The sequence below is a fragment of the Rhinolophus sinicus genome, chromosome 3, assembly GCF_057876585.1.
Source record: "Rhinolophus sinicus isolate RSI-liver-muscle chromosome 3, RSI-T2T, whole genome shotgun sequence".
NCBI lineage: Eukaryota > Metazoa > Chordata > Mammalia > Chiroptera > Rhinolophidae > Rhinolophus > Rhinolophus sinicus.
In genome coordinates this window covers 144,081,071-144,100,907 of record NC_142503.1, presented here as the reverse complement: position 1 = coordinate 144,100,907, position 19,837 = coordinate 144,081,071, and the positions used below count along the sequence as shown (strand labels likewise).

Here is a 19,837-nt window from a genome sequence, read left to right as displayed (position 1 = left end):
GTTTCCAAACATCACAGGAACACCCACCTCAATGTGTAGGCTAAACTCATACAGATAGTGATGGCAGAAATAATAATACCTGTCATATAGGACGGGCATGTCAGCCTTTTCTCCGCGAAAGGTTTCTAGTCCTAAGCTGCCTCTTATTTTCACCAGCATGAGATGGTTCCAGAGTCCCAGGCAAGGGAGGAGACTGTTCCCTTGCCTAGGAGGCTGGAAACTGCTCGACGTGAGCGCAAGATTTCCGTGGCCCTTCAGCTGAGATTCGCACCACTTGATGATTCCCCAGTTGCTAGGTTTAGTTGCTAAGGTACCAAACGTCTCGCAGGAAGAGAAAGCGGTGCACTCCCTTTTAGCGTCCCAGCGAATCCTCTCCACGCCGAGCACATTTGTTCCGGGAGGAAATACTCAGCTCCTCTAAGCGCGAGGAGAAGCTGGCAGTGACGCCTCTGAGCCGCGAAGGATTGTGGGAGGAGGTTGTCTCCAATTTCTCCTCCCCCTCCCCCCTCCCGGCCAAGATGTCTGACATGGAGGATGATTTCATGTGCGATGATGAGGAGGACTACGACCTGGTGAGGCGCAGGAGACGGACCTCTGGGGTTGGAGGTGGTGTCTGGCTGTAGGAGCTGGGACAGGGGCGGCCGCGGCCTCTCCCCGTAGAACATGTGCTCCTTCCAACCTCCCCGGGTGCAGTGACAGGACGGGTTTACCTCCTCCCCCTTCCCGCACCGGCCCGGGCCCTGCTTCTCCAGCATGGGGGAGGGGAGGGTAAAGGAACCAGCGGAGGGGGTCCCGAGCATTGCGCTCCAAGTCCGAGCGCCTCCTCGGTTTACATGGACACCCCTGGCTTCTGGTGTCCGGTTCTCGGTGCCGCCTACCTCCTCCCCACCGCGCGAGCCGCCTCGGGGACCGTGCAGTGGTCTAGGCCCCGGCTCTGCCCTTTCGGCTCTGCCCTTTCGGGCCCAGCATTCTGGGCCCCTCTTCACTCTTGAACTGAGCAGGTGCGAAATGCTGGGAAAGGGGTCTGAAAACTGGGGGACCTTACTGTTCCCGGGCCTGACCGTGAAACGCCGCTTGTGAGTCTCCTGGAAATACAGCTTAGTCTTGTTCAGGGTTCGTTTTGGTTTACGTTAAAGGTGTCGTGGAGAATTCAGAGCAATATAGCTGAAAAAAATAAAACAAAACAATAGTTGAACTACTAGTTTTGTTTAGAAAGAAAAGCTGGGGAGGAGGGTTTGCTTTTTTGTTTGTTTTGGTTGGGGGAGAGGGTAATAAGGAGATTTGACCCAGTGGCTTTTTTCTTGACTTAGAAATTTCCTGGTGTTCTAAGTGAAAAATATCAACAGTGTAGAAATAAACGAATTTATATAGCTCAGTGGTGATTTTTAAATATTCAGGGTTTAATTCATGAACGGATTTGCAGGTTTTTAAAGAAAACTCTCTAGCATTTCAGGCTGCTATTAAAAAATAACTGTGTGGGGAACTAAGAAAAATTATCTGGACCAAGAACTAACGTCAGCTGTTTTTTATTTGGAGGCGTTTTTGTGCTTGGTTCATGGTGCTGCGTTATTGTAAACTTTTGAAGTAGATGCTTAGGGAAGTATGGCTCCTGTTATCTTTTGAGTGCCAGAGATTCTCAAGATACTAATAATCGTTTTTGAATTTGTGTAACACTTCTTTGTAAAGTCATTTCCAATTAATGTTTCTATTTTAAAAGAAGAACCATTTGCAAAAGGGGGAAATGCTTACTATTACCTGAAAGTCATAGTAGAAGTTTTGATAATTTTTAAAGTTAGATATAGAGTTTTGCTAATAATCATGATTTCTGCCTTATATTTTAGTTTGTGCAAACCAAACCAGTTGTAGGCAGTGCCTTTAGTTCATTAAGAATGTGTTACTTGTGATATCTTATGCATTTAATTTATTACATGCTTTATATTACAGGTATTTTTGTAATTATGGAAGTATTCGTTTTAAATATGTTTGCATTTTCAGTTTGTGTGTTTAAGTGTTTCTGCTTATCTCTTTACCAAGCAATAACAGTTTATTAAACACATACATGACGTATTGACACTATGATTAACTTGAAGATCATCATTAAGAATGTAGTAATATAGAAATGGCAGTGAGAATCTTATTGTCCCATGAAGTACTCAGTTTTTGCAAGAATTTTAATTAAACATACATTATTTAACTTGGCTATGATTCTCCATCCTATACATGTAGCATATAGGGCCTATACTATGTGTATGATATAAAGCTGCATATATTGTTTTATCATTTTAAAAATTTTCTTAATCAAAAAAAGTAAGATTTTACAATACTACATAATTAAATGAAAAAAATTTCCCCCAGCCTTCTGTTAAATAGTTGTTCTTCTTCCCATTATCTCTCACGTAGATACCATTCTGGATTCCCAAGCAGATGTCAAGTAGTGAAAGTTTTTATGCTCTGTTTACTAATAGTTAAACTCTTTTGGTAGCATACAATTCAGTAATTTAGTTTTTGCTTCTGTAGTTAATTTCCTTAAACCATTATATGTTAAAAAAAGAAAAAGGATTAAGGGTGTTGGTTGCTGCTTCATGCTTATATGTTGCGAAAGGAGAAGTTTTGGGTGTTTTTTGTAATAGTTATTTGCCTGGGTCCTGTAATATTTTTTACCTCTTCTAAGATATTTTTTAGTTTTATTAGAAGCACAAGCAGGCACTTTCTAAGCATAGGAATTTATGTGGCAATGAATGGAGAAGTAGGAGGTGGTACTGGTAGATGTCTTTTAATCCAGTGCTAATTTTACAGATTCGTAGATTATTTGCTGGTCTAGTAATACTAAATAACTATAGTGCCATTCATTAAGTTAGTAAGGCTGTTGGTAAGTTAATTGTAATTCCACAATCCAGTCATTTCAACATGAAGTTGCTTGGTATTTGTGATAATCTTTTTAGAAAGAGCTTAAAACAGATTGACTTCATGCCAAAAGTTCTTTTTTTTTTTTTTTTTTTAAGATTTTTATTGGGGAAGGGGAACAGGACTTTTTATTGAGGAACAGTGTGTGTTTCCAGGATTTTATTGGGGAACAGTGTGTTTTTCCCAGGACCCATCAGCTCAAAGTCAAGTTGTTGTCTTTTCCATCTTAGTGGTGGAGGGCGCCGTTCAGCTCCAAGTCCAATTGCTGTTTTTCAGTCTTAGTTGCAGGGGACACAGTTGAGGGAGTCAAACCGGCAACTTGTAGTTGAGAGCTTGCGCTCCAACCGAGCACCGGAGGCTCCGCCCCAAAAGTTATTCTTTAGTAGCTCCTGTGATAGGTAATGCATTGTATATTTGCATTTAAATGTCTTACAAGGAAAAAATTGTCAAAAGGGTAGAATACTTCCACTTGGTTAAATATATTTCCAAGCTGTGAGCCTCATTATATTCCCCTAGTCAGTCAAGTTCATAGTTGTGGTTAGTGAATGAATGTTTACTAGTTTGTTTTTCGTTTTAATATATAGCAGTTTTAATACTCTAATTTACTTCCTTTTTGTCTACTTTTTCGGGACGTGAGAAATGAGGCTTAGATATAGTATATCTTGCAGAATCTCTTATTTGTCACCCTTTTAACAAGATCAGTACACAAATGATGGCTTGAACTTTAGGTTCTCATGTTATAAAGAACCTTAGAACATAGTTTACCAAATTAAAAAATAACACTAATTTCCATTTTTAAAAAAGATTTTGATGTGAATAGAATATATAATATTTGAAAAAGAAGTGATAGATTAATATAGGACAAGGGAACAATAATAGCTTTAGGGATTTATGTGTTTAGTATAAAGGTTCTCACTTGTCATTCATTGTGCATATTGGGAGCCAGGAGGTTACAGGTTATTTTCCTCTGAGACTCTTGTTCCAGTAATTTAATGCTTGACAAATGAAATGTTGGAGATCTTTACGAATAGATTTTCAAACAATATATTTTTTTATAAGTCTGAGCCAATGTTTTCTATGCTGTATACACATTTGGAGTTCTGTATATAGTCTTCATGAAGATGGAATTTGATTGTATAGTTGAGACTTTTAAAAAATGTAATGTGTTTAATCACAAATAATTAGAAATAACACCAAGTTATCAATAGTTGGGAAATACTAATACTATTAGTACTAATAAAGTAATTATAGATAAATTATGGTATATCCATGCAATAAAATGCTATGTCAGTATTTCAAACTGTGTATCTAAAGAATATTTAATAACATGAAAACCTTTTGATAAATTGTATTGGTCAGGACTCTTGGGTAAGAGACAGGAATACATGTCAAACTAGTTTAAACTAAAAAGAGCGTGTATTGGCTCACATCACCAGGAAGTATAAGTATGGCTGGATTCATGGCCTGAGATAATGGTGCTACATCTTTTTCTGTGTCTCTTCTGGGCTTCTTTCCCCACTGTTGACTTAATTACCTTCACAATATATCAGCAGATGTAATGTGTCTTCTCTGTGAGCTCTAACAGGGAACTCCTAGGAAGGACTTTCACTGGCACACACAGCTTAGGTCCGTGTGTCCGTGTGAACCACTGTCTCACTGTAGAGAGGGAGATGGATTGCTTGCCCTCCTCTGTGGGTGGGGTGCTATAATTGAAAACCCTCACCTGGAAGAATTAGGATTAGTTACTAACGCTGTGCACACAGCGAATGCATACCCATTATAAATGTGTAATTCGTATTACAGTTTTATTGAGTGGGAATAAAATTTATTTTGTCAAGTGGGAAAAATATAGAAAAACTGTGTGGAAAATCTGAAAAGTGTCAAGAAAATTAAAATTTATTTCTTGCAAACCTTTCACAGTGAATCCCTAGTACTTTTATTGCTGGGAGGAGAAGAGCCAGGTTACAGAGTACAAATGATGAACAAAAATCTTATTTGATCTTGGGTGGTCAGTGATTTTTGTCATTGCTCAAAGTTTTTTAGAATTCCAAAAATTGTCTTCAAATCCTGAAGCATCTAGCTTTTGAAAATAGGTAGTGGATGCACATGGTTCAAAAACATAAAATATAAAAATAAATTTTCCTTTCCATTTTTGTTCCCCGTTTGCCCAGTTCCTATTCCTCCCTATAGGTAACCAAACATGCATTCTTATGCTCCTCCCTTTTTTAAAAAACCAGCATGTAGCATTTTATATAAATTGTCCTACACTTTGCTTTTCAATCTATTTTAGAAATTATTCCATATAAGTATCAAAAGAGCTTACTGCTTTTTATAGCTGCATTGATTGTATGGATGTGTCATACTTTGTTTAACCAGTTCTCTATTGCTAAGAATTTGGCATGTTTTGCTGTTATAAACAATGTGCAGCTTTCTTTCTTTCTTTTTTTTTTTAACTTCAGCTGTAGCCAGGTTTTATCCTTTTTGTAGGTGTCGAAAATTATATTCAGAGCCAGGTTTGATAAATAAGTTGGGCCTTCAAATTGAATGATGCTGTTTTTGGTTAGAAACAGCTGACTAATGAAGTTAGTTCTTGAGAATTTCAGAAGTGTTACTTAGTAATCCTTTTTAGTATAATTGAATAATTTTGGTACCTCTTAAGTTACTACTTCAAAGAAAAGTTATCAGTTTGGAATATAAGTTTCAAACTGACCTGTTACATTTCAAAAAGACCTGTTACATTACCTCACAAGTATACTCTTTATAATGAAATTAGAGAGGTTCGAACAACAATAACAAACATGATAAGTAATGGGAGACAGCTCTTGTATGCTAAGAATAAGATATTTAAGGCTTTTCACTCCTAACTTAAATATATAAACTATGAATACCCAACAGTCAATATATAAGTGTATATTCTATGTCAAAATGAATACACAGGCCTCAGTGGGAATTAGAAACCTCCTGTAGGATTCAGCCTCCACAAGTGATAGGAGAGGAACTGAGGCATAAAGTGTGAGTGACTTAAATTTATACAACAAATTAGTGAATTAGTAGGAGAGTCAAATCTAGAGCCCAGGTCTAATGACTTTTATGTCTTTCTTTGGAAAATTTAACTTCAGGACTGAAAGTTTAGAACAACAAAAAAAAAAGAATGTTCTAATTTACACCATCAATAACAAATTAGGACCCATTAACTTGAGTGAAATTTTATAAAGTTTCGATAACTATGAATGGCTAAACCAGAATGGCTACCTAGGGTTTGGATTATATCTAATCCTTAAGGATACTGGGACGTTGCCTTTTACCTCTCTGTGTGCCCAGCATCTAGTACAGCTCTCTAGCCATGGGCAAGGCTTGGAAGCCTTGTTGATGATGAGTCTTGTTTTTCTAGAGCACATTTCTTAAGACCTTATTGGCAACGGACACAGGAATTAAGTAGATGAGCTGTGGCACTGACCCTGTTCAGCAGTGACTACATTGGCTATTGTGTGTTGTGTTATTTTGGAACATTCACCCACTTTTCTTTTCAAATTAAGTAAACGCTTTCTGGGCGTTTAGTAATATACCAGGCTTTGAGGATAACAAGATGAATAAGAGAAAGTTGCTGCTTTGGAGAAGTTCATGATGGGGCAGGTGAGGGAAGGTGGAAACAACATACAGAGCTCATGTTAGAGAGATGCATGTCATGTTGAAGCTTGACTAAGGAGAAAACTCATTTTGCTAAGAGTTGGAGAAAGAGGCAAGGTAAGCCTTGATGAGCACGTTTCCCAGGAGTGGTAGGGCGAAGGAGCATCATAGGAGAAAAGGGGGAAGCTTGTTAAAACGGATGGTGGTTTAGAATTCCTAGCAGAGAGAACTGTATGCCAAAGCAGAGATCTTAAATTGCATGGCATATATGGGAAAGGAAAAATAGATTTGGGTGATGTGGATGGATCACACATTGCTTTGGGTAGATGTCAGGACATCCGGTATTATGTAAGGAGGAACTATTACAAACTTCATGTTTGTTTGTTTTTAATACCTTTAATAATGTTCAAGTGCTTGTTTCCTTTTCATATATTGCTAAATTCTTCTTTGTTTTTTAAAGCATTCTTACTATATTGATTAAAATTTCAGTTTCTCTTTTAAAACACATTTTGTTGAAACTTTTACAAATTATTCTTCTATTTATCTGACATAAGGGAATTCTGTTTAGTAATACTTATTTAAGACTTTTCCTATATCCCCTATTCTGACTAATGGCACTGTAGTCATTAGAGATAACTGTATTTTTTCTTTATCTTGTGCCCATGTGGTGCATCCTTTTTATTCTACATTCATAACTTCCACTGACATCTTCTATATTAATTCTAGCCCCTTCCTTTTCTCCCTATTCTACCACTTGGAATCAGGCCTCCATCACATCTTGGCCAAACTACTGTAAGAGTATCCTGTGGGCTACTTCATTGCTACCAGAGTTCCCTTCCTAAAACACAAATCTGATTATTTCTGTATAAAATCTTTTCATGGTTCTGCACTTATCTAAATTTTAGTCCTGTTCCTCTGTCCTCTACCAATTTATCTCACATCAACTCATTACACACAGCCTGTGCCTCAGCCCAATGAAATGATTCATGTTTATTCCAAATATACAATGCCATTTCAAACTTCCATGCCTTTGCACACATTAATTGCTGTGTTTCAGATGCCCTTCCTCATCCCTGACAACTCCTGTTCATGCTTTTAGAACTGGTTGGGGTAACTTTTCCTTCCTCTAGCTCATACAAGTGTAGTTCATTACTCCTTTTTGAGCTGCATTGTACCTAGTATGTTTTCTACTACTGCTTCTATGTTATTATTGCTGTTTCCATTGCATGTCTGTCTATCCATGAGTAGCTTGAGGGAAAGACTTAATTTGCATTTGTTTGAGCAGTACTTAATTGCTAGTATATACTAAAGATCATTATCGTGGAGTATAAACAATAGATATCTAAACAGAATTATTCTGAAGACTTTTCAAAATACCATCATTTTAAAAGTCATGCCAGTGTAATAACTGAAGAGTGGTTCACTGTAGCGCACAGCTTGTATTGGTGGCGGGATTCCCTGCGCCCCAGATGACAGGTTAATGATGTCATAGAGGCTGGTTCAAACCATGTGAACGTGGTGTTGCTGATCCAAACAAGTGGCTGCCTAACTGTAAGAAGCCTTTCAGTGGCATCGTTTATGCCGGTTCTCGTGTGTTTATACAGTGAAGCAATAACATTTAAGAATTGAATTGTAATTATGCCAAAAGTGTTATACATTCCACTGGTTAATCCGTATAATACAAAAAACCAAAAGAATATATTCACAGAATGTTGAGAACTGGGTTAAGTCTTATCTCAGTCATGGCGATTTGGGGGGAATTATAACATCTATAGTCCACATCCTATACCGTCATGAGTACCTCTCGGCTTCTACTTCCCTCTTCTCATATCCTGGCCTATTTGTTTTTCCTAATCTAAATAAATGGGCTTTGAGTGAGTGTCCAGGTTCTTAGATTTTGGAATAGATGTAGATCAAAAAATGTTTACTTCCAGGTTCAGGGATGCACACTGAAGATTTGGATTGCAGCACTTGTTTTCTGGTTGAGCTAGCTCTTCCTGTGTGCCATTGAACAGTTAACTGGAAAAGGAATTGTTTCGGAAGGTGTAGAGTAGGTTTTATAGCTATAATTCTTTTCTCCAAGTTTTCTCTGAGGAGCTGACCCTTGAGCTGTAATGATATGCAGTGGTTAACCAGATGAAGAGAGGTGGAAAAAGAAGGGAAAGGCATGTAAAGGTAGGAAAGAATTGGCCACTTGTGAGGTAAGGCCAAAGCAGCTGCAGCACAGTGAGTGAGGGAGAGTTTGATAGGAGGTACAATTGGATGCATAGTCGGGAGTCACATTTTGATGATTTCAAAAGCAATGAAAAGGCATTTTAGAAATTTTGCATTTTATGACGATTATTCTGGCTTTTTACCATGAAAAGACGGAAACTTAAAGGTTAAAAGGACAGTGGGGAGGCTATTATTAGGTTGGTGCAAAAGTAATTGCGGTTTTTGCAATTGTTTTTAACCTTTTAAACCGCAATTATTTTGCACCAACCTAATGTAATCTGGAAAGATGAAAGTGGTTTCATAGGTTATGATGGTGGCAGGGAAGGTAGGGGAAGTGACTAGATTGAGATTTATGTTGAAGGTGGAACCAAAGACTTTATGTTGCAACAATATGACTGCTTTTAATTCTTCAGTTATCTCCCGTTACGCTGTTTTGTATCTGCTGTTCTCTTCCCCTTCTCCCATTTTGTCTAGCAGGCAACCTGCCACTTATCTTTTATAATCTAGCTCAGAAGCCATCACTATCACAGCACGATTTGATGTACAGTTGGCTTCTCATTCTTTATTAATTGCTTTTTAGTTAGATCAGTTTCATTGTAGTCAAACCTAGATTGCAGGGTTAAGAAATGAATGAGTGTTTATGAAATTTATTCGCTACCAGAATGTGATCTCATCCCTAGGAGACATGTTCCAAAGGATTTTTATTTGTTAAACGTAACTGAATTCCCAATCTTAAGTCTGTGAGTGAATGCCAGCGCTTCGTGTCCTTACACGAGGAAATAATTATCCTGCAGAGGGCGCACGTTACAAAGCCACTGTGGTCAGTTAAAACGGTTTTATGTTAACAGCAAGTCCCCCTCCATCTACCAGTCACAGGAAAAAGTCATCCTGTATTTATGGATTTTTGAGCTTTCTAACACTATACTCAGTATACCATTTTTCATTCTTGTGCATTTATGACACATTACAGAATTTCTATAAATATCTCTTTAAAAATCTATTAACTATAGATTCCGTAAGTATCTCTAAAAAATATATTAACTAATTGAAATACTGTTCTTGTCTTTTTGTGCTACTATCCTTAATTGGACATAAACTTTCCCTGTGTAATAACTTGTAGCTGAAGGAAATCTTATGTCTTCCTAAAATAATAATTTTCATTATACTAATCCATGTGTATTTTATAATTCTCATTAAATTGAATATCTTGGAACTGTTTCAAACTGCTCCACAAAATAGTTATTTTACTTCAATTTTCCTTTCTGCTTTACTGTTTCAGTACTAGGAACTGAATTTATGTGATGAACGTCACATAAAATTATGTAAATTCATTTTGTTTTACTTATTTTGATTTGTTATAAAGCTAGAGTACATTAATATAACTGAACAGCTATTGAGTAATATGAAACGCACATAAGGCAATATTCTTATTAACATTTAACAATAGACTACTCTGCCATATAGAATAGATTATCATCCTAGATATTTAGGACATGTTAGAATAATGAAATTTAGACTTAGGGAGTAGAGAAAATTAGATTATGGAACTGAAGATGAATAATTCGTGTTTGTGCAATAATTAGCGTTTATATAGATTTTTATCAGGGTCCGTGACCAACAAACTGTCATTTACAGAATTGGGAGTCATTAATTAATATTGTTTCTTTCTATTTTGCTATTGTGTTGGTTCTATGGAAATTGTACTTTTGATATGAAAGAAATGATTCTATATTATCCACTTGATTTTGGCTTTTCCCTTTGGTTTTTAAATAATGGTTAAATATCTATGGCATTTTACCTATATATTCCAGGTTGTTTTGTTTTGTATAGATGTATGATTTTTTCCACCTTAACAGTGTTTACTTTTTATAGTGCAATGTGTGTGTTTCTTTTTTATTATTATTCACTTTAATATCTTTCTTTCCAACACACAGGAATACTCCGAGGATAGTAACTCTGAACCAAATGTGGATTTGGAAAATCAGTACTATAATTCCAAAGCATTAAAGGAAGATGACCCAAAAGCAGCATTAAGCAGTTTCCAAAAGGTTCATATTTTTTTCTGGTTGATTCTGTATCTTAAAGTTCATTTTTTTTAATAATGTCTTAGCTCAAATAAGGTCCAAGTGATTTTATCTCAGAAATGTGTGTTGGATACTTAGTGATAATCTTGTAAAATAAGTTGCATTTTGTACACAAGCAAATAATTCTAAAGGGCTATTCTGTTGTTGGTTTTTTTTTCCCCAGTCAAGGTACTTATAGAGCAAGGCCATTGTCCTGAAAAGCTAGTATGGTTCTAGCAGGAGAACCAACCTGATGGTCAATTGGTATTATCCCTGCAATCTTGTTATTTTGGAGGCAGATCACACAGGTGCAGTTTCAGTATTAAATAGTGTGTTTTCTTGACTTCTGATGCACTTTTGGGTTATTCTCAGCAGTGGATTACTCAAAGGAAGGAAAGTACTTCTGGGACTTTATAATAATCAAAAGTAGTTCTTATTTAATTTTTTGATGAAGGAACTTCAAAATAAGCTTACCTATCCTTAAGTAAGCATTTTAAGACTTGTTTCTTTTCTAAAGCCTTTTAAAAATGGTATTAAGAAAAGGAATTCTTGGGGAAATATTTTTCATACACATGACTTAAATTCAAAACAGATATTGAGTGTCACTAGAAAAATAACATTATTAAGTTAGACTAAGAGTTTCTTTCCCTTTTTTTAGGTTTTGGAACTTGAAGGTGAAAAAGGAGAATGGGGATTTAAAGCACTGAAACAAATGATTAAGATTAACTTCAAGTTGGTAAGATTTGTTTTGAGGAGAATTAAACTAATAATAAAAAAGTTCTTTAAGTAAAAACCTCATGGCAACACATATATCTACTGCTCTAAAATAACTGTTGATATGCTACATATTTAGCTTAACTTTTTATTTGTGATTACAGTATAATATTGAGTAAAAAAAATTCCACATGGCATATAAAGTTTTGTTTTGTTGTTCATACAGAGATTTTTTAAGAAATCTTGTCCTTTAGAAACATATACAGTATTTGGCTGCATTGTTAATAATGACTTTTCCACAAACTATTAGTGTTTATTTTGGAGTTTCAAAATTCTGGTTTTTTATTCCAAAGAGTTCCCACTGATTAGGGCCAAAACCTTCACATTATTCTTGACTCCTCTCTTTGTCTCTCAACCCACAAATAATCCGTTGGTACTGTATTTCCCTGAAAATAAGACCAGGTCTTATATTAATTTTTTGCTCCAAAAGACGCATTAGGGCTTATTTTCAGGGGATGTCTTCTTTTTTCATGTATAACAATCTACATTTATTCATGGACAAAACTCTACATTTATTCAAATACAGTCATGTCATCTTCTTCTGGAACATCGTCATAAGTCTCCAAACCCCGAATTCTGGCTTGAATTTCTTGCAACTCCATTTCCTGTAGAACCATTGGCCCCAATCTCTCATGTCCAGCAATGGAGCTCTCCTTAAATGAGCACTTCTTGTCCATGTATCCTGCTCGTAGTGCATTGGCAACACGGCTGTCAGTGATTTTATCCCATGAAGTCTTCACCCAAGTCACGACCTCTTGCAGGCTAGGCTTCACAAAGGTTCCATGCTGATTTCTCTCCATTCTATTTTCAATGTAGTCATTGATTTCCATGTGCAAATGGTCCTTGAATGCCTTGTTTATTGCAATATCAAGAGTCGGGAGATAGGCAGTCATTCCTGAATCATTATTTGATCTACTCTTCTCTCTGCAAGGAAGTTCTTCATGTCTTTAGGGCAGTGAGTGCTGGCTGAATCCGAGACTAGCAGACCTCTTTGGCCACCTCACAAAATAAGTGGCAGCATTGAATCAACCCACTTCCTTATAACTGCTTGTGTGCACCAGGCTTTTTCGGTTTCCAGAACGTAAATGCCTGAAACACGTTCAACCTTATCTTTCTTGCCCTTAGTGATGATTAGAGGTGGGGCTTTCTTTCCATCCAGACGAATTGCCAAAATACAGGTAACACGTGCACTTGCATAACCAGTGGAGGGAATGTAGATTGATGAGGCACCCCTCTGATCAATTGTCGTTTGAGATCCTTGGCCCATAAACACTGCAATTTCATCCATAGCAGTCATGTTGGAGAGTTGGTATTTAGAAAAGTCGATGTCATCAACAAAGGACTTGAATGCAAGTGCACGTTTAATAACTTCAGTATCTTCCAGCTTGAACAGTGTTGTCGATCCTAGAGACAGTGCATATCGCTGAAGGAAGCCATCCAGCCAGTGTTGTGATGCTTTGAATTCTTCTGGGGATATTTCTAACTGTGGTGCCATTGCAATAGCAAATGCTTGAATATCAGCTCTGTACACAACCAAAGCCTTTGCTCTCCTGTCAGCAGTCCATTCACAGATGATGTCTTCCAGCTCAGGAAATAATGGTTGCCGACCTGATCCACACTTGCGCTTCTTAGCATTTCCCTCGTGCACCTGTTGACTGAGGTTATCGTACTCTGCTCGCCATTTTCAGACCATTGGGAGATCCAACTTCTCTTTGCAGAAAGCCGCAAGAGTCTTGCCCTGGGCGTCCTCCACGATTCCTTTCTTGTACTTGATGGAACAGCTCTTTCTTTTTGCACTCATCTTGTCGGGGGGTCAAAATATTATTCCCTTTAAATCTTCCATTAAATCAAGTGTTAACTGAAGACTTACGAGACAGGAGTGGCAACAAAAATGATGACAGTTAAGTATGATGGTCCACACAAAAGTGACGAATAATTGCAGGCACCAAAATTCAGGAAATGTGTATTTCACACGAGTGCATTAAGTACGTCTGTTACAACACACGACGTATTGAATTATGAAGATTCATATTAGACACAACCAAGTCCATTCGTTATCAAGTGCGCACGTTATTTGTGCGTTGTGTCTGTGCTCTGATTGGACATTCGGCAATAAGTCTCGAGTTCATCTGTTTACATAGGCGTTTACCTCTCATCCAAAGGTGCCCGCTTGGGTATTTACAAATACTTAGTTATAATTTATATTATCATTTATTTTAAGTATTAATGTCAATAATATTTATTTATATTTAATTATATATTAATATTATTTTATAATCCAATATGTCAGTCGTATGTTGCAACAGATGTACTAAATGCGTCTGTCTGGCTGACAGTCTTAATTGGGGCTTATTTGGGGGGTAGGGCTTATATTACAAGCATCCTGAAAAATTATGCTAGGGATTATTTTCCAGTTAGGTCTGTCTTATTTTTGGGGAAATACGATAAATCCAGGTGGCTTTGTATCTCTTCAAAATACATCCCGTATCTGACTGCTACTTAGCATTTCTACCTCTGCTAATCTAGTTCAAGCCAATATCCTCCCTCATCAGGATTATTTCAGTAGCTTCCTAACTGGTCTCCTAACTTCCATCCTTGCCCAACTACAGTCTTTTCTCTATAAGCAGCTGAGTGATTCTTTTAAAATATAAGTCAGATTATGTCATTCCCCTTTGCTCCAAATCTTCTAATGGTTCCCACTCCCCTCAATAAAATGGTGCCCTACGTCAGCTTACCCTCTGCTACCTTTCTGATCTTGTTTTCTATTCTCTCCCTTACTGACCTCCTTACTGTTGTTCCTCATGTCATCCCAAGCACACTCCTACATAAAATGCTTGTACTTGATGTTTCCTCTTCCCCAAATGCTCGTCTCAGATTAACCATATGGCTCTTCTTCATTTTGATCAGGTCCCTGTTCAAATGTCACCATAAACCAGGATGGCCTTTCCCTGACCACCACCGGTATATAAAATAGCGTCCTTCCTGCTGTTTTTCTTCTTCACATATATCACCACTTCATCTGTTGACTTGTTTTTTGCCTTTCTGCCACCCCTATGTCACCCCGCCTCCATAAATTGTAAGCTGTATGAGTTTAGTTTTATTCACTGTTGTGTTTCTAGCACCTATAGTAGTGGCTGACATTCAGTAGGTACTCAAATATATGGGCTGGAATTGTCATGACATTGTACTCTCCTAGATTTCCCAGTCTTTGAGAGTGCTGGGTAAAAGTGAAGGGGAAAAAAAGCAGTTGTAGCTGAAAGGACTAGGTATAGACTTGAATCTTACGGTCACTAAGGGTAGAGGAACTTTTAAGAAAAAGATAACATGGAGCTTAGATTCACAGAGGGAAGCACTTGCCTCTATGGCAAATGAAAGGATAGTTAATAATCTGTTAACCACTTTCTTTTGCCCCTTTCTCTGTGTTTACCATATACGTCCTCCCTCTCCCCATTAGCTTCTTTATCCCATCTATCTGAAATCGAATTCCCTGAACTGACAAGAGCCTTTATCTAGTTAACATCCACTAATCTTGCATCCTGTTCTTAATATACTCTCACTCTGGCATCTTCACCTACCTTCAATAGCAGGGGCTCTCCATGATACCTGCAAAAAATATCTGCAAAACATTTTAGCTCATTTCTCCCCCCCAAAATATCAGGATTATTCAAAACGTGTTAAATGTTATTAAGTATATTGTATATTGCATTTACATATAAAGAAGGAAAAATATCTGTTGCATTTATCCTTTTAGTTCAACTATTCTGATATTCTCAAAATATCTCTGTTGCACTAAGCCCCTGTGCCGTCTTTCCATTTTATGTGAAAATATTATGTACAAATATTTACTGTATTTAAATTAACAGCTTAGAGGGCTGTGGAAGAAGTCTCAAGGGAGAGAGATTTTGATTAAACAATTATAGTGACATTAGGGGCCCAGTTTTCAAACTCTTAAGATTCTGTGATTTGAAATAATACTAAGAACCTATAGAAATCTGTGTGTGTTTTTTTCTTTTTCTTTTTTTTTTTTTTTTGAAATCTGCCTTCTTAACGACTAGTACTGGTTTAGTTTTTGAGCCCATTGAAACACATGCTACCCACAAGACTTGATTTTACCATTTTTCCTTGAGCCAAGATACGAAACAAGTAAGGGATTATTTGTGTTTTATGTTATTTTGCCTACCTTCCCTTTCTACATTTTATTTCTCTATTGGCATCTGTGCATAAGTTGTGATTTACAATACTAGTTCCAGCTTCTGTTCCTGACCCCCTCATTTTCTAGTTGGTTCAGACTAGAACCCATTCTGCTGTGCAGTGGTTTTGGGCAGTAAAATATTGGAAGAGTTGGTTATCAGTTGCTCTGTGTGTTCACAACTGCAGATAAAACCAATTTACCTTTTCTCAATCTTTAATTACAGTGACATAATTTTTGGAAAGTGAGCTTTGAAGATTTTATAGAATGAGGAAATAAATTCAAACAACCTTTTTGTTAAAATCCTATTTCAGTATCAAGATACAATCTCAAAGTTGGGACAATCATATTTCTGATTTTCCTTTTGCCACAAGATATGTTCTGTATGTGGGATTTTAGCAGTTCTCTGATAGTATATTACCTGTTATTTACCACTACATGGTAAATACTTGGAAACAAAAGTAGTTTGATATCTATTGCTTTTTCCATTGTTCTAACCATTTTTTCCCGCATACCCCTACTACAGTTTTTTTCTAATTCAATTCTTGCAAAGAAGGTTTCAGGGAATCTCTTAATGTTTTTTTGCCCCTCATGCTGTATCCCACAGCAGGACATAGTCAGAAACAGGACAATTATAGTATCAATAGTTTATTCTTCACCCTAATAAACACATGTATTCTATTAGTGAAGAAGGAAAACATGTCTGCCTGTGCTCTGTCTCCCTGATAAAAAGTAGAGAAGCTAGTAAAAAGAGGGCTTAACAGCACTTGGAGCTCATGGGGGCTCTAAGTGCAGGTTATAAGTTTACACTCATAAGTTGATTTACATGATATACAGGGATGATAGACCCTCTGCCAAAATTCTTAAGTCCCAGATATTTCACTAGTATTCTGTTATTTCCTGAGATCGTTCGTGTTTCCTGGAATAACCACAGCATTACAAATAATCCTGTGAGGAATAGCAACATTAGCTCCATCTACTTTTGAGTAGAGCCTTAGATGGGAGGACTTCTCTTGACAGAGTTATAAGTGTACCTGGGCTTGAAGGGATTCTTTCACTTCACATTTTAACACAGAGTCAGCCAATAATAGAGAGAATAGAAACATGTAACTATTATTAGAGAGCTTCCTGATGAAGGGGTAATCTTCAGGAGAGGACATAGCTGATACCTGCATAGCTGGTCCCCAAGCTATTTGAAAAATTGGATTAATTTATATTTTTTGATCTATGAATATTTTAGTAGTAGTTTTTTATGATTTAAATAAATGTGTGCAATGAGGAACAAATCTGAAATTTGGAAAATCTGTAAGTTGTACTTTTTCATAGATGAACTTCATAAATTTGGTTCCTGTGTGTGAGTTACCTAGTAATTTCAGATTTAAGCTAAAATGTTTATAGTGTTTCTGTCATATAGTTTATCATAAAAACTTTATTTTTCAATATGCAGTAATATGTACTATAATCTTAATCATACATTCATATTTTAGCACGTAAATATGTATCTAATAATACATTTTTCTTCCATCACAGACAAACTTTCCAGAAATGATGAACAGATATAAACAGCTATTGACCTATATTCGGAGTGCAGTCACAAGAAATTATTCTGAAAAATCCATTAATTCTATTCTTGATTATATCTCCACTTCTAAACAGGTTCGATTCTCTTTTTGCTTCTTGGTACTTATTACTGTGTTTATTATTTATGTTAAAGGTTGTTTTTGTTTTTTTGAGGCATAAAAGTTCTATTTAAACATTTATGCTAATTATTACTGTGCTATTTTCTTGATTATAATAGTAATTATTTAATATTGAAAGGTGATAACTAACTCTAGTTTAAACTCTTCAAATAATAGCTTCAGATACTAACATAATATGCACACAACTTTTGCAGGCATGTATTAGAGTCCCGTTTAGTTCTTATCACAGTTTCTAATAATAAACTCCATCACCACTTCAGCTAGCCGTCCTGAGCTACTTAAATACTTAACAGTGTTTCCTAGGTGATTTGTGTAGATTTGATTAAAGATCCTTGAGGGAAGAACTTGTACTCATAGTGCTTAGGCATTCATCATTAGGTGTTCAGTAAATGTTTCTACAAAGAATGGGTGGATGATGGATGATGAAAAGAAGGGCTAATGATGAAGAAGCTACAGTGGGCATTGGGAGTGATGATTTGATTTGATTGCTAAGATCGTTTTTAATTAGACTGTTCATATTCTTTTAAGCAACATAGTCCTAAGTTTCAGCTTTCTTACACTGATATTTAAGTACAGGAAGTATACTCTATATCATTTAGTACTTCTTAGTAGAACATGTGATACTTTTTTTACTCATAATAAAAAATGTTCATCTCAGAATCAGTCTCTTTCATTCCATCTTTTTTACTAGATGTCATTTTTATTTCTTGAGGCCCTTTACTCTTTTTACTCTATATCTAAAATGTATGTCATGGAATTTGAGGAAGATAAATTTACATGTTTTGTTTGAACCCTGCACTAATTCTAGAGGTGTTATTTATCAGGGGACTTCTCTTAGATGGGAAAATGTTTTCTGAGTTTTACAGACAAGTATCAAAACATTTTTGGTACACTATTTATAAATGGTATGCCACATGTGGCGGGGGGGGATTAATTATCAAACTTCAAGATTGTGTGTTGTTTCATGCTATTATATGTAAGCTTTTTGTCTTTTGAAAATAATAGCTATTGGGTGGGTGGCACTTGACTTACTCAGTATGCCATCAGCAGGCATGAATTAAATAGGCAGCCTTTTCTGAAAGTGTCAAACTTTCCTGTTTCATGGCCCTGTTACCTCTTGATCCTGTTACAGATCTAGAAAATCAGTATTCAAACAAAGGCAGAACCAGAAGTGGGGGAAAGAGGGTGGGAAGGGGAGCTTATAATGCAAAATAATTAGTGATTTCCATGAAAAAAAAAATGTTACACACAGATCGGTGACTTGTTGGTCATTAGACAGAGCTATAATTGTGCTAGACTTTTCCCTGCACCCAACTCCAATAGTTTATTAGTAACTTAAAAGCTGTGTGGTTCAGTTCATTGCTTAGTTGCATTTATAGAAGAATTTTGAGGGAAGAAGCTTATTCTTGTTTCTTAGCAGCTTGCTTAGTGTTTGCCACATAGTATGCACCAAATAAGTGTTGAGTGAATATGATATACACTATTAATAACAGTATAACTAGTTCTATTCTATGTACATGTCTATTACTTCCATTAATACAAAGTGAGTTATTAGATTTGAAAGAACAGTTACTATTAGAGCATTAGATATTTTCTGGGTATTATGTACTTTTAAAAATTCACATGAAAACAACTTGGCGCTTATCTTTTGTAAATTTGGTCTTATTTTGTTAAGATTTTTGTTAATTTTGTGGATATTTACAGGTATTTGTTAAGATACAGATGATAGTATAGTATACCTTATATGTATTAAAGTTCAAAGATGCACTTTTAGTTTGCTCAAATTAACTTTATTAACAGGTACAAATTTGCTGTTTACAATTATAGAATTCTGATTTTTTATGTCAGATGGATTTACTGCAGGAATTCTATGAAACAACACTGGAAGCTTTGAAAGATGCTAAGAATGATAGACTGTGGTTTAAGACAAACACAAAGGTAACAATTATAATTCCTTTTTTTTTTTTTTTCATTTGAAGAGTGGGCGGGTGTCCTTAGTAAACTCTCCTAAAGATGCATACCTTCTCTTTGAAATCTTTTGATTTTAATAAATTTCTCTTTTTACAGCTTGGGAAATTGTATTTAGAACGAGAGGAATATGGAAAGCTTCAAAAAATTTTACGCCAGTTACATCAGTCTTGCCAGGTAGCATTCCCTTAATTTTTTATTAACATTTCTTCACATTAAAAAGCATAAGAAAAAATTGTATTCAAAATGTTGCTTAGGGGTGTTTTTATTCAAGCATCATCCTAAAACTAAAATTTGGAAAATAACTTACCCGTTTAATCCTAATTTCAGTCTTTGTGGAATGAGGTACAGGTATCAAATAAACAAACAGGCCTGTCATTAATACTAAGGATAAGTTT

At 36.2% G+C, this 19,837-nt stretch overlaps 2 protein-coding genes across 4 annotated transcripts in view; one reads left to right on the top strand and one right to left on the bottom strand.

Moving 5' to 3' along the window:
- Positions 1-311, bottom strand: part of GALK2 (galactokinase 2) — a 125,908-nt gene extending 125,597 nt beyond the window's left edge. The window contains exon 1 of one of the 2 annotated variants that reach the window (XM_019730673.3): positions 80-311. In XM_019730673.3, coding sequence (XP_019586232.3) covers positions 80-159 — 80 coding nt within the window. In that variant the 5' untranslated portion in view covers positions 160-311. The remainder of the gene's footprint in view (positions 1-79) is intronic. The other variant, XM_074327766.2, reaches the window with a different exon arrangement.
- A 161-nt stretch (positions 312-472) lies between these two features.
- Positions 473-19,837, top strand: part of COPS2 (COP9 signalosome subunit 2) — a 29,077-nt gene continuing 9,712 nt past the window's right edge. The window contains exons 1-6 of one of the 2 annotated variants that reach the window (XM_019730679.2): positions 473-572; positions 10,680-10,793; positions 11,467-11,544; positions 17,302-17,427; positions 19,320-19,409; positions 19,539-19,616. In XM_019730679.2, coding sequence (XP_019586238.1) covers positions 519-572; positions 10,680-10,793; positions 11,467-11,544; positions 17,302-17,427; positions 19,320-19,409; positions 19,539-19,616 — 540 coding nt within the window. In that variant the 5' untranslated portion in view covers positions 473-518. Of the gene's footprint in view, positions 573-10,679; positions 10,794-11,466; positions 11,545-17,301; positions 17,428-19,298; positions 19,410-19,538; positions 19,617-19,837 lie in introns of both variants that reach the window. The other variant, XM_019730678.2, reaches the window with a different exon arrangement.